Below are 14,256 nucleotides of genomic sequence, written 5' to 3' on the forward strand. Positions count from 1 at the left end.
CAGACAGCTCTGCAGAAAATCCCTGAAGGGAAGGAGAGTGTGTAATTGGAAATCCAACTAGGTCCAGAAGTATCCTCTATCGGGAAAAAAAAGGATTTTCCACCATATATGTACCTGGCTTAGTATTTACTGGTTAATTACTTTTGGCAGCTCTCTGCTGTTCGGTAATGTACAATAATGAACTTAAGGAAATCACTTTTGCAACTAAAAGTTTCGACCTCTTTACCAAGTTATTAAATATCCTTTCATCAATACCCTCACTATTCAGCATTTTCTTCCATCACAGATGGACAAAGTGGGGAATGGGGTTTCCACCGCAGATCCACGGAAGACAAAACCTTAAAATATGTTTCTGCTTCGTGGTTTAATGTCATTTTTAAGCCAAGGAACTCTTCAGTGAATTCCATCCATACAGAAAACACAAGTATTTCAAACAAAACAAAACAAAAAAGTTTCCTTTGGTCCCTACATACTCCTTTAAGTTTTTTTCTCTCCTGCTTCCCCTTGCTTACAAATATCTCAATAAATAACAGTTTCATAAAAAACGTTTTGTTCCATTTAGACCACTGAGTATAAAATAGGTCAAATGAAAACCCACTAAAAGTAAAATAAATAAAATGGTACAATATAAACTAAATGTTAGGGCTTCCCTGGTGGCGCGGTGGTTGGGAGTCCACCTGCCGATGCAGGGGTCACGAGTTCGTGCCCCGGTCCGGGAGGATCCCACATGCCGCGGAGCGGCTGGGCCCGTGAGCCATGGTCGCTGAGCCTGCGCGTCCGGAGCCTGTGCTCCGCAACGGGGGAGGCCACAGCAGTGAGAGGCCCACGTACAGCAAAAGAAAATAAAAATTAAAAAAAAAATAAACTAAATGTTAGGTTCTATACATATGAAAAACCAATCGAACCAGGCTCTGGGCCACTAAATGTACATGGCATTTATTATGGCAGGGTCGGTAAGCTGCAGCCCACAGGCCAAGTCTGGCCCATGCCTGTTTTCGTACAGTTCATGAACTAAAAATGGTTTTAAATAGCTGGGAAAAATAAAAAGAATCATATTTTGTGACACGTGGAAATTATACGAACTCCACATTCAGGGTCCATAGATAAATTTCTGTCGGTGCGCGAGTACGCTCCCTTGTTATGCACCATCTATGGCTGCTTTCACGCTACAATGGCCGAGTAGCTGCAACCAAGACCACAGGCCAGCAAAACCTACCGTGTCGACCATCTGGCCCTTTATGGAAACAGTTTACCGACCCCTATGGTATGGGGTTCTTTTTGGGAAGACATCCTCCTTCCTCAAGGTATGAGGAGTAAGGTTGAAGGCCCACTCCAGTCAGAATCAAAGAGCCATCAATAGAGACACACGGCATTAAAAAAAAAAAAAGCTAAAACACAGACACCTAGCCTCATGCCACAGGTTTGCACTCAGGAGGGAGGCATCAGGGCTATGTCTGATGCTGGGAGATGCGTGGTATAACATAGCTGACATTCCCAAGTGTTTACTGTGTGCTAGGTACCATGGTAAACGTCCTAAAGCAGTACATTACAAAAAGGAAAAAGAATAAAAATTTAAAAAACAAAGGAAAAAGAAATGGGTGAAATTAATTTTAATAACATTTTATTTAATCCCATATATCTAAAATATTACCATAAAATTTGTAATCAATATAAAACAATTATTGAGTTTTGCTGTATTTTTTGGCAGTAAAAGTATTCAAAATCCAGTGTGTATTTTATACTCACGGCCCATCTTAAGATGTACGAGCCACATGTCAAGTGCTCAAAAACCACATGTGGTTACCATATTGGACAGTGCAGCTCTAAAGCACTGTCTCGTTTAATCCTCACAACAGTGTTCCCAGGTACGTACTATTATTGTTGCTTTTATGCAGATGAAGACACTGAGACTAGAAGAGATGAACGACCTGCCCAAGGCCACATAGGTGGTAAGAAGTAGTGCTAAGGGCCCAGTTCCAATGCGGCTCCAGAGTCTCCCAAACTGTACGGGGCAGACCCAGCTAATTCCTTCTACGATATCAGTCCCAAAAAACCTCATACTCCCTCCTGTGACGCTTCTGTAGCTTACTGCACTTACTGTTGGTATCTGGACACACCCACTCTTCCATATTTTCTCTTATCCATGTTGTTATTGCCTCAAGCACCTATGTAGCCCTCCAGGGAACCATCCGTCTTCAACGCAATAGGCTCATTTGCAGCATTCGTTCCACACTCCCCGTTCCCATGCGTGGCAGACACAGCTAATCCAACCACTATTTCAGTAAACCCAGACTTGACCTGAAACCGTCAACACAGCACTCCGAGCAGCCTCTAGAGTCAAGTTGAGTTGGCACATGAAATGAAATCTGCTTTGCTTCCTCGTAAAGAACAGAAGGACAGGAACTCTGTGTGGTCACCAAACATTTACGCCACCAATATTGTGCCACATACAAGTTGGTGCCTGATGAACGTTTGGAATTCGCAAAATAGTAAATCTTACCTCTCTTCCTGAGGAGATGGAACACGTATTTCAGTGAAATTTAAATTTATAATACTAAACCGTTTCTGCCAGCTACATTTTCATAAATGTTAACTCCTAACGTCGTCCTGCCAAAAGAAGCTACCAGGTGCTCTTGGTACGTGGGCCTCTCACCGCTGTGGCCTCTCCCGTTGCGGAGCACAGGCTCCGGACACGCAGGCTCAGCGGCCATGGCTCACGGGCCCAGCTGCTCCGCGGCATGGGGGATCCTCCCGGACCGGGGCACAAACCCATGTCCGCTGCATCGGCAGGCGGACTCTCAACCACTGTGCCACCAGAGAAGCCCTACCCGGTGCTCTTAAAACACCTTCCTCCCTGTTTATTTCCAAGCACTTTACCACTCTGGTTTTCAGATTTTAATTCATGAATCACTTCTTCAGAACTAAGGACCCACAGACCTGCCCACCACCTCCCTACACCACTGCCTCCACCAAATCTTCTTTGATCAGTTTCACCCTCACTCTTGCAAAGGAAGAAAGTCAGGTCACGGGGTTTTCCTAAGGGAAGTGAAGACTAGAAGGGACAGAGGACCCCCACAATTTCCACTCCTCCAGTTCTGTCACTGTACCTTTGATATGAGGTCCTCTTAGCCCAGACCAAGATGTGATGAGTTACAACTCCACTTCTTATTCACACTTACAACCACAGTGATAATAAAATGCCTCTACCCCATCCCCTCAAGCTTCAAGTGAGGCATACGTCCACCATGAACAGTCCCTTTCCCTTCCCCGCTCTCCTGTGTGCCCTCCCCTGATGCCAGTATGGGTGTCAGCCCTTGCATCCCAATGGCCCACAATCCAGCAGGGACCCAGGTTAGCGCAGCACCAGGGAATATCTCCAATTCTGTTTCTTTCCCCAGGGAGCCACTGCTTTTAACGTTTATCCCCACTTCCTACAGAGAGATGACAGATCTGCACAATTTAGAGGAAACTATAGCAAGGTTTTCTAAAATCATATTTCAATTTTATTCATCTCAAGTTCAGACTTCAAAATATTTCTTTCTCTTCTGTTTCTTCTTACATCAGAGGAAAAAGTACTTTTTAACGATAATCCACTCACCCGTGCTCTCGAACCTGATTCTCTTCTTACCCTGAATTATCCACCCCTTCCCTTTGCATCAACCCTTTTACCTCTTTACTGTGTTTTTTTGTTTGTTTGTTTTTGTTTTTTTGCGGTACGGGGGCCTCTCACTGTTGTGGCCTCTCCCGTTGCGGAGCACAGGCTCTGGACGCGCAGGCCCAGCGGCCATGGCTCACGGGCCCAGCCACTCCGCGGCATGTGGGATCCTCCCGGACCGGGGCACGAACCTGTGTCCCCTACATCGGCAGGTGGACTCCCAACCACTGCGCCACCAGGGAAGCCCTCTGCTGTGTTTTTTAAGAGACAATCCACCTCTCTCCTTTCAACCGTGAAACTTCTACACAGTGGTCTACTGCAAAGGTGATATTTGAATCAAAACCTGAAGCAGCTGAGTCGTGAAGACATCTGAGTCGTGCGTTAGAGGTAGAGAGATGAGTAAATGCAAAGGCCCTGAGATGGGAGCGTGCTTGGTGTGTTGTAGGACCTGCATGAAGTCCAGAGAGGCTGGGGAGTGAGGTGGGAGTCGTGTGAAACGAGATCAAAGGGAGCCAGATTGCGTAGGGTTCACAGGCCATCGGAAGGCCATTGGCTGATACTGAGATGGGGAATGACAAAGTCTGGCCTATGTTTTCTGGCCATTGGATTGAGAATAGACTATAGAGCCATAAGTGTAGGGAGGAAAAAAAAAAAAAAGATAACCTAGGAAGCTACTGCAGTAATTTTTTTAAAAAAAGAGTGGTCGGGCTTCCCTGGTAGCGCAGTGGTTGGGAGTCCGCCTGCCGATGCAGGGGACACAGGTTCGTGTCCCGGTCCGGGAAGATCCCACATGCCGCGGAGCGGCTGGGCCCGTGAGCCATGGCCGCTGGGCCTGCGCGTCCGGAGCCTGTGCTCCGCAACGGGAGAGGCCACAGCAGTGAGAGGTCCGCATACCGCAAAAAATAAAATAAAATAAATACGATGCAATAAAAATAAAATAAATAAAAATTTAAAAAGAGTGGGCTACACTTTCTGATTATATTTCCTCACCACCTATTTATTACTGAAAACTTGGCTCCCGACAATCAACTGAAAACCATTCAGTTGAGGATCTCCAGTGCCCTTTTTCCTGTCCTCTTCTCTTCTCTGACCTTCTGGGACACTACATACTGTTAAGACCTAACTTCTTGGTCTTCTTCCTTCCCTTGGCTTCTGAGACGTCTCAGCGTCTCCAATCCATCCCTGCTTCGGCTGCTCACGGGCCAGAAGCTTCACTGACTTCTTTCCCTCCTCGCAAGCTCCTGTCATCAGGCTTGTTCTTTCCATAAGCGCTGCCTCCTGTACATCCCAGGCCTTCCCACCAAGACTTCGAATACTGTCTGCCTCTATGAAAACAACGCCTTCAACTCTACCCCTAGTTACAATTTCAAACTTATCTGCTGCGTATCTCCACCTGGGTGCCTCCCCACACTTACATCTAAAGCAGAATGTAACATCTTTTCAGAAAACACACACACACACACACACACACACACACACACACACGAAGCTCTGTCTCCTTCTCATGTCTGCCACTCCCAGTCCTGGGCTCTTTTCCTCTGGCACACCCTTCCCTTCTCTCGTATGTGAAGTAACTGTTCCCACAAAATGCCAAATACATCAGCAGAGGTGGACCACTCATGAATGGACATCTGTACAGCTCTGGGTGTAAAAGGTAACAGTACCAGGCACAGGGTCACACAAAAGCAGCACTATTTACCAACCACACTGAATTTTCGACACAAACAAGAAATAAAAACTCTCCAGCCTCTGGACTTTTAACATTATACTTATCCTTCTGAAACCTCTGAACCTTCTCTATTGCCTTCCTTCCTCTTCTGTCACACCCCCCATTCATTCATGTGTCACATACCGCAAATAATCAATAAATAATAAATTAATGGGGGGAAACGTCATCCGGGAAACAAGGAGTTCCAGCATTGTAAATCCTTCTTAACAACATAATGGATCAAACAGCAACCCCGCCCAGATTCTTACAGGATCTGATTTCTGCTCCCACCACAAGCCCTCAGTGACTCATTCCCCTTTAGAAGAGCAGCCGTACATGTTTAGCTTGGAGTTTAAAGAATCAGTCTGTTCACTTTCAACTTCACTCCATCACTGATTGAAAAATCAAACCCCAAGACCTGTTTCTCCACTGCTTTACATTAACACCAACGTTTAGAGCTAGGGGCCACTTGAAAGGCAAATACGGAAATCTGGGTGGGACCTTCAGCTGCCTTGAATCATCACAGAACTTGCAAAGGCTTGCTTCTCACCCTCAGGTTTTCTGGTCGGAACAATCCATGAGAGTCCTTCTAACCGAAGGGCAGTTGTTCTCACTTTAACGCAGCTGAGAATCACTTGTGATGACTGCTTAAAATAAACTTTAGATTCCCAGACCTTACCCATGTCTTGATAGGGTGACCATGAATCTGCATTTTGAATAAGTATGACTCACATTTTGAGAAACACAGCAACAGAATTTAGTTTTAGAAAAGATCTGAGGTGCCTAGCCACCCACTCCCACCCCTTGCAGAACCATTAGTCCATAAAGAGCAACTCCATCTTGAGCTGAAACAAGAAACTGGCACAAAAATGCAGGTAAGCATTTCTAAACTCCTTAGTTAGCCTTATTTTCTTCCGTATCAGATAAAGCAACATTCGCAAATATACCCTAAGTCTCACACAGAGTTCCCCATATGTTCGGAGAGTTTCCTAGAGTATAACGGAAGTAGCTTCGGCTGCAAATGTGGGTGCCTGTGATCTGTTTCCAGCTCTACCACCAAAAGGCGTTTCACCCTGGGCAAGTCACCAGACACCACCCCTCAGTCTCCTCAGCCATAAACTAGCTGATTGATTTGGCTTATCTCTGAGACCCCAACCAGCTCCAAAATTCTACGAAGCCCAAACTAAATTAGCAGGAGAGTTGGCATTGCAACTTGCAACTCTCAGATCCAGGTTAGATCTCATGAGATCCAGCTCTGAACTACCACAAGCAAACGAGAAAATGATTTTCAAGGAAGACTGATGCCACACTGCATCGATATCGCAAACAAAAAGTATTTCATGCTCTTTCAGGCAGTGGAAAACCTTCAACTCCAGAACCATCAGTACCAACAGAACCAACTTCACATTCAGGCTATACCATTTAATGTGTTATCCCAGGAAAACGATTCTCTCTCAGCCTCAGTTTTCTTATCTCTAAAATGAAGATAATAGTGCATTCCTCCAAGGGTTATTGAAGTTAAAAATTGTGCATAAAGTCCCTGGCACTATAAGGAAACTCAATATTTAATACGTTACGTTCCTTCCCATCCCCTCCTAGTGAGGTGTCTTTTATAGAGTCCCCAGTTCAAGATCATCCCAACAGGTGACTAAGAATTGCCTCTGACATAACTGTTGCCATCATCTTCTAATGACAATAGGTACCAATTTCTTGAGTAAGTCCTATGTGTTTAAGTGCTTTAAACATTACCTCATTTCACCCTCACATTAACCGTATAATTGTACAAGGCAGAAACCACTGCTCTTCAGATGATTAAACTGAAGCCTGGTGAGAAGGTGACAGCCTACAACCACTGATGGAAGGGCATCAGGTAGCCTGGCTTCAGAGCCTACGCTCATCGTGACTACACTCTGGTCCTTTATCCTCAGGTCCCACCTTCTTACTAATATATACTACACACGATACCAAAGACATGTGAAAGAAGAACCCACACCGTTTAAAAATAATTCTCATGTCACTGCAAGTTCAAAATGAGCTCTACTGGCACAGCTGCCCGTGCAAACCTTCCCTGGGAGACCTGCACACAGAGCTTACTAATTCATCTACGCTCATAAAAACCAGTTACTGATTTTGATCTACAAGCCATGAAATGTATGTCAGGAGCTTTGTTTCCACCAGAAAGCCATCCAAACTGAATTGGACGAGTTTTTTAAGTTCTTCAGCTAGTATTTCCAATTATAAAATACTGACTTCCCATCCTTGCTGAATCAAGATAGAAAATAAAGTACCCCCATAGTCAATGGGAGAGAGATAAAAAGACAATAAAGACAAAGAAGAATGTTTCATTCTTAAAGAATAGAAGGTAAACACCCCATTAGCTCTCCAAGATTTTAGGGCAAGAAGAAAAGGCAAGTTATTAAAGGATACAGACATACACATAGAGTTCACCTCACCCAGACCCTTCAGTGGGAATATGGAAGCAGGCTCGGCGCCATAAATAAATAAGAAGAGCCTCCAGGCCAGGAGATGCCCTGCCTTGCACCCAAGTTTGCAGCTGAGATTTTCTGTTTAGGTTTTTTTCTTTTTTTCGTTTTTTCTTTTTTTTTTTTGCCGAGGGTGGGGGGGAGAAATTTTATTTTATTTTACATTATATTGAAATGCAAATCAAAACTACAATGAGGTATCACCTCACACCAGTCAGAATGGCCACCATCAAAAAATATATTGAAGTACTGTTGATTAACAATGTTGTGTTAGTTTCAGGTGTACAGCCAAGTGACTCAGTTATACATATACAGGTATCTATTCTTTTTCAAATTCTTTCCCCACTTAAGTTATTACAGAATGCTGAGCAGAGTTCCCTGTGCTATCAAAAAGTCTACAAGCAATAAATGCTGGAGAGGGTGTGGAGAAAAGGAAACCTTCCTGCACTGCTGGTGGGAATGTAAATCGGTGCAGCCACTATGGAGAACGGTATGGTGGTTCCTTGGGTTTTTATCTTGTATCAGGTATATGTGAAACCAGCGACAAAGAATTCATCAGTGGAGGAAAGGGGTGTATTCTTTATTATTTGAAGTACATTTCATTCAGGAAAAACAATGAAAGTTTACAAATGAACATTTCAAATTGTAAAAAGAGATCGGGAAATAAAGCAGAAATTATGGTTTCCAGGATATCAGAAATGATTCAATTCCTTCACACGCTTTAAAAGATGAGAAGAGGGCTTCCCTGGTGGCGCAGTGGTTGAGAGTCCGCCTGCCGATGCAGGGGACACGGGTTCGTGCCCCGGTCCGGGAAGATCCCACATGCCGCGGAGCGGCTGGGCCCGTGAGCCATGGCCGCTGAGCCTGCGCGTCCGGAGCCTGTGCTCCGCAATGGGAGAGGCCCGCGTACCGCAAAAAAAAAAAGATGAGAAGATGGCTCTCATTTATGACCTGTGAATTCCAATGTTCTTCAGTTTTTTTCTTGATTTGGCATGGAACTCCAGGGCACCATCACAGTAAAGGAAGAGGTAAACGCCAGGAAGCTAAGAAATAAGGGGACAGACTCACTCTCCAACCAACAGACAGTCTGACTTGATTTCAAACGCCAATAGATGTTCCATCTTCTCTGGTAATTACTACCTGCTGAATTTTATCAATTACATCTACTTAACTAACTCTTCTGTACAACAGAAGATAAGATTAGGACCTAGTTCTATTCACCATAGAGGATGACGAGAGTGGGGTTCGTGACAATGACAAGTACACTTCAATATCTGAATGTCACCACTAAAAACGCATTAATATACCCTTAGGGAACTCCTCAAAGTTTATTAGAAACACTTTTTCTCAAGGGCTATTGTTCATCCAAAATAAATAAATAAAAATTAATTGATCCCAATAAATATAAAATTAATATATTTAAACATGAACAAACTAACTGTCATGCAACCCATGCTACTGGCCTCAAGGATGGGAATGTAAACAAAAGTTTTCCCAGATCTGCCAAACAAATAAATGAACTTTTCCTTGAGGACAAGCCATACTTGTCTGCCTTTATTAAGGAAGGTATATGCTGCAATTCTAATGCTTTAGCTATTACTATTTCTGACACAAATTAAGCCAGAAATGCATTCTGGTTATGGTGAAACACCGCCCTGCCCCAGGAATTTCTAAGAACAGCAGGACTGCTAGAAACAGCCACTCAGAAACAATCCCCCTCCTTACCCAGCTCTGCTAGCAGGCAGACCTTTATTAAAACCAATCTTTCCTTGGCAGGACCTCTTGGAGTCCCTCATAAGAAAATGATGAAATAATCAGACCTAAAATGTATTTATTTGCTTGTGTTTATGTGGCAAGGAAAAAGTGAATCCTAGGAAGATCCAGACCCCACTAATTTAGAAAGTCCTCCTTTATCTACATATTGTTACACCTGGAGAAATCAGATAAAGCAAAGGATGTAAGGACAGGGAGGGAGAAATGTCTTGGTCCTTAAGTCCTAACTTTACAGGAAGCATCTGCTCTGAGAACAATGACCCACAGCCCCTGATAACAAAGTTAACATTCTCCTTTGAAAGAGGGAGAAGGGTTGCAATGGTATTTTCAATGAAACTGTATGTCAACTGCGTCCAAAACAGCCCCTAAAAGTAGTGCATTTTCTCTCTTTCTTTTTCAAAGATCCATTAAGCCCCCAGGATAGTGTCGTCTGACCCACTTCAGCCTTACCCAAAAGCATGACGAACTTTCCTCCCAAAGGAAAAATCTAAGAATAAAGTTTAAAACCAAGCCACAGTAACAAGCACCTCAGTGTTCGTGCTGTTTGCAGAAAAAAAGAAACAAGACTGACGAAGGAGACTGCAGAAAAGACAACATAGGAGAAATTCTAGAATAGGCACACGCAAATGTCCGAGCAAAGCCCAAGTATTTATCAAGATCATCCTTGTTATTCTGGACCTTTGCATTGTAGTAAAACTGTCACACAAGTAGAGCCAAAATGATAATTCTTAATGAATAAATAATGAATGTGGAACTACCTTAAGTGTGGTCTGCCGTGACTTAGTATTTCAATATTTTCTTTAGCCATTATCACAAGACCAAGATTCATTCATTTTCAGAATAAGTAGTTCAATAATAAAAGTAAGAGATCTGCCCCCATGTAAAAAGGAAATGATGCTTCCTGCATCTTCTTCAATAGTATTCCTATTTACAATATTAAGAGCTACTGTTTATTGAGTGCCTAATAGGTACTAGATACTGATTTTAACTTTATAACTGCCCTGGGAAGTACATTATCCCCGTTTTATAGATGAGGAAATTGAAGCTCAGAGCATTTAAGTAACCTGCCCAAGATCACACAGCTAGTGCTAAGACTCAGTCTCAGATCTTAAGCGCTAACTGCATTGCTTCTCCAGGGAAACAAGGCCTCCCGCTTTCCTGACACTACTCCTATGAAAGACAAAGTGGCCTGGCCCCTGCACGCATCACCTCTTCCTGACTCCAAACTTACCCACCCAGTCAGTCAACTTCCCAACGGAGAAAGAACCTCGGATGTAGATAAACTTTGATTTTATCTCATTTCATGATGGTGTTAATTTCTCTATGCTGGTAAAGGATAAACATTTATATAATGAGCTACTGTGGAATCTCATCCAGCCTTCATTTTGTGCCCTTAAATGATTCTTTTAAAGGATAACTCAACATTATAGGAAGTTATGCCTCAATTTCTGGCCTCTGACTGAACATCTAAACATGCTTCTAGTTAACAGTGTTTACAGTTGGGTGGTAGGATTACAGGTAGGATTTTGGTTTATTCCCTTTACTTCCAGTATTTGCCAGGTTGCTAGCACTGAGTATATATTACTCTTTCAATTAGAAAAAAATTAAATGTTCATTTTAATGTGAAAGAAAGTTTAGCTATTTAACTATTTACCCCCCAAATTATTCTGCCCTTAGTATTGAAAAAGAAGACATTCACTGACCCAATTTAATCCTGGGCCTGGTTAGAACCCAAATTTAAAACAAGATATGTGGGTTCTTTTACAAATGCCTCCGACTTCTTTTACATTATTTTTCTCTTTTTTCCTGTTACTTAAAAAACTAAAAAATATTCCATAAAACTAGATTTTAACTTTAGTTCTTCTTTTCCTACCCACAGGCCTACTTAGTAAAATCCTCTGCATCCAGTAAATATGGTCATACCTGGTTTGCATAAACCATACGTAAATATGGTTTTGTGCCAGACTGTTAACTACGCCCATTTCCTCTTCTGGGCACACACTGTCCTACATGCCCAGCCTCCTGTGCAGCTAAACGTGGCCATCAGAGGAGGGAGGAACGATATGAGCCACGTCCAGGCCTGGCCCATAAAGACCTCCCACAGGAGACACTCCACGCTCTTCCCCTGCAGATTAGAAGCCACGTACTGGTGACGACAGAGCCACAAAGGGGAAAGAACCCGGGCCTCACAATCTCCACCTGGAAGAGCATCCCAGGAACATCATTTTGGATTCCACATGAGTAAGAAATAAAAGGGTATTGTGTAAGCCACTGAAAATGGGGGGCTTCTCCACTACATCACATAGCACGTGGCTTTATTAACATACTCCATTACTGCAGACGAGTTAAGACTCTGCTGTTATCTTACCTTTTTCAAAGACTCCTTCTGCTTCCAGGACAGAGACGGCAAGGTTCGCGGCTATCTTGACCAGCTCCGCCTTCACAGTGACCTGTGAGGGGCTGTGTTCCAGAAGCTCCACCCCAATGGTCACATTTCCCCCCGGCCTGATGATCCCAGGGGCTGTCACCAGAAACTTGGGCCTAAAGAGTTCCCAACAACAAGGGAAAAACAAAGTTTCTTACCGTCACATCTCCATTCTTTTGAGATCCTCAAATTTCATAGGCTCCCTATACTGTGCCAGTTGCAACTGTTCCAATTAATATTGCCTCACTGCTCCATTTAGCAACTACACTGAAATGCTATTGAAACAACAATAATCCCCATAAACCCATTTTTTATCCAGTTTTATTGAGATATAATTGATTTGACTTTCACGCATCATGAGATGATTATCACAATAAGTTTAGTGAACATTCAACATCTCATATAGATACGAAATTAAAGAAATAGAAAAAATACATATTTTTCCTTGTGGTCAGAACTCTAAGGATTTACTCTCTTCATAACTTTCATATATAACATACAGCAGTGTTCATTATATCTATCATGTTTTATTGATACAATCCCATAAGTCAATTTTAATGCGGTAATCCATGCACTGTTAGAGGACTGGCCTGTGTTATTATTTCCATTTTATAAACCACAAATAGCACAGGATGGCTTACACTGGGACACGCAGAAGTTATTGGCAAAGTATCAGTACAAGCCTCTAAACTCCTTTACAGAAGACATCATCCCAGCGTAATTTTTTGTTCTTGGCTTAAAGACACACACACACACACACACACACACACACACACACATATACACACACACACACACACATATACACACACACACACGCACACACACACACTAACACACACGGATTTTGCTTGTTTCTTATTGAAACCTTTATGTTTGGGCATCTACCCAAGAAAACATCATCTAATCAACACCACTGATTAAAATATACCATCTGAAATTAAACTATCAGTGCTGACATTTCCAGGTAGAGCAGAGCATAAAAATCGCTGAAACAGCACTTTCCCTGCCCAAGCTAGGGATTAGGGCTCAAGGGCAAAAACCTCTGGGGGGAAGCGGGGGAGTGCTTTCCACTACTTAGGTGTCTCACTCGTCATCTTCCCACGATGTCTGCACCTAAACCCATACTTCAGCTACCTCGGTCACACCTTGTCCTTGCCAAAATTGAAGCATCTTGTTTAGAAAAAATATATATATGTGTGTGTGTTTAAAAGAAGAAGTCACATTATTTGGGAGCTAAAAGTTGAGAAGAACGCAGAGGCAACGTGGACTAAAAATAAAATGCTGTCTTTAGGAAGTAGTTACGGCCAGAGGCGCTTAAACAACCTCGCGGGTGGGGGGAGCAACTGTCCCGCGAAGAACCGAGGGAAAGCGATGCATGATCAAATCTCCAGGCCGGGGTCCGGCTGGGGATCGCCGCCGCCCCGCGCCCGCCGCCCCGCGCCCGCCGTCCCGCGCTCCTACCTGGGGGCGGCGGCCAGCGCCGCGCTCCACACGCAGAAGAGGCGGGCGGCGGTCCCGAGCCGCGGGCCCCGCATCTCGGCGGCGTCTGCCCGGCGACCGCGGGCTCCGGAGGAAATTCGCGGGCAGCGCGGGGTGTGGCCTTCCACCTCCTCCCGGATCTCCCCGACTCCAGGCTTAGCAGTTTGCACTGGGCGCGCCTGCGAGCGGAGCGAGGGCTCTACAATGAGCCGGATCGCGGCGGCGCCACCCCTCCCGCCGCATCGCAATGGCGCTGCTCGGCGCCCCGGGCCGCACCGCAAACCCCGGGCGGCAGCCCTGCTGCCCTGGCCACCCGGCTCCTCGGGCTGTTTATGCTAGCGCTGTACCGCCCGTGCCCGGGGTGCATGAACAGGCCCATCCTTGTACGGAGATGTTCATAGCAACCTTGTGAGGTGGAAAAAAATCAGTCATTGTCGTCCAGACGATGAGTCAGAATTTTAGAGAAACGGCAAACACGCACACACACACGCCAAACAGGGGTGTATTTTCTGGTAGTTGTTCAATATATACGAATGAATAGGCACAAGAGAAAAACTTCTTTCCCTTGAAACAAAAACTCAAGTATATCGTTTACCTCTCCAGGAAAAATGTGGTTTCTCCGTTTAAAAAAAGAAAAGGAATGGGCTTCCCTGGTGGCGCAGTGGTTGAGAGTCTGCCTGCCGATGCAGGGGACACGGGTTCGTGCCCCGGTCCGGGAGGATCTCACATG

General features: G+C 44.3%; 1 protein-coding gene across 1 annotated transcript in view; it reads right to left on the reverse strand.

Moving 5' to 3' along the window:
• Window positions 1–14,053, reverse strand: part of CD109 (CD109 molecule) — a 115,542-nt gene extending 101,489 nt beyond the window's left edge. Inside the window, 2 exon segments of the mRNA XM_032651319.1 lie at window positions 11,988–12,160; window positions 13,509–14,053. Coding sequence (XP_032507210.1) covers window positions 11,988–12,160; window positions 13,509–13,582 — 247 coding nt within the window. The 5' untranslated portion in view covers window positions 13,583–14,053.
• Between the last annotated feature and the right edge of the window lie 203 nt (window positions 14,054–14,256).

This window comes from Phocoena sinus, chromosome 12 (assembly GCF_008692025.1).
Source record: "Phocoena sinus isolate mPhoSin1 chromosome 12, mPhoSin1.pri, whole genome shotgun sequence".
NCBI lineage: Eukaryota > Metazoa > Chordata > Mammalia > Artiodactyla > Phocoenidae > Phocoena > Phocoena sinus.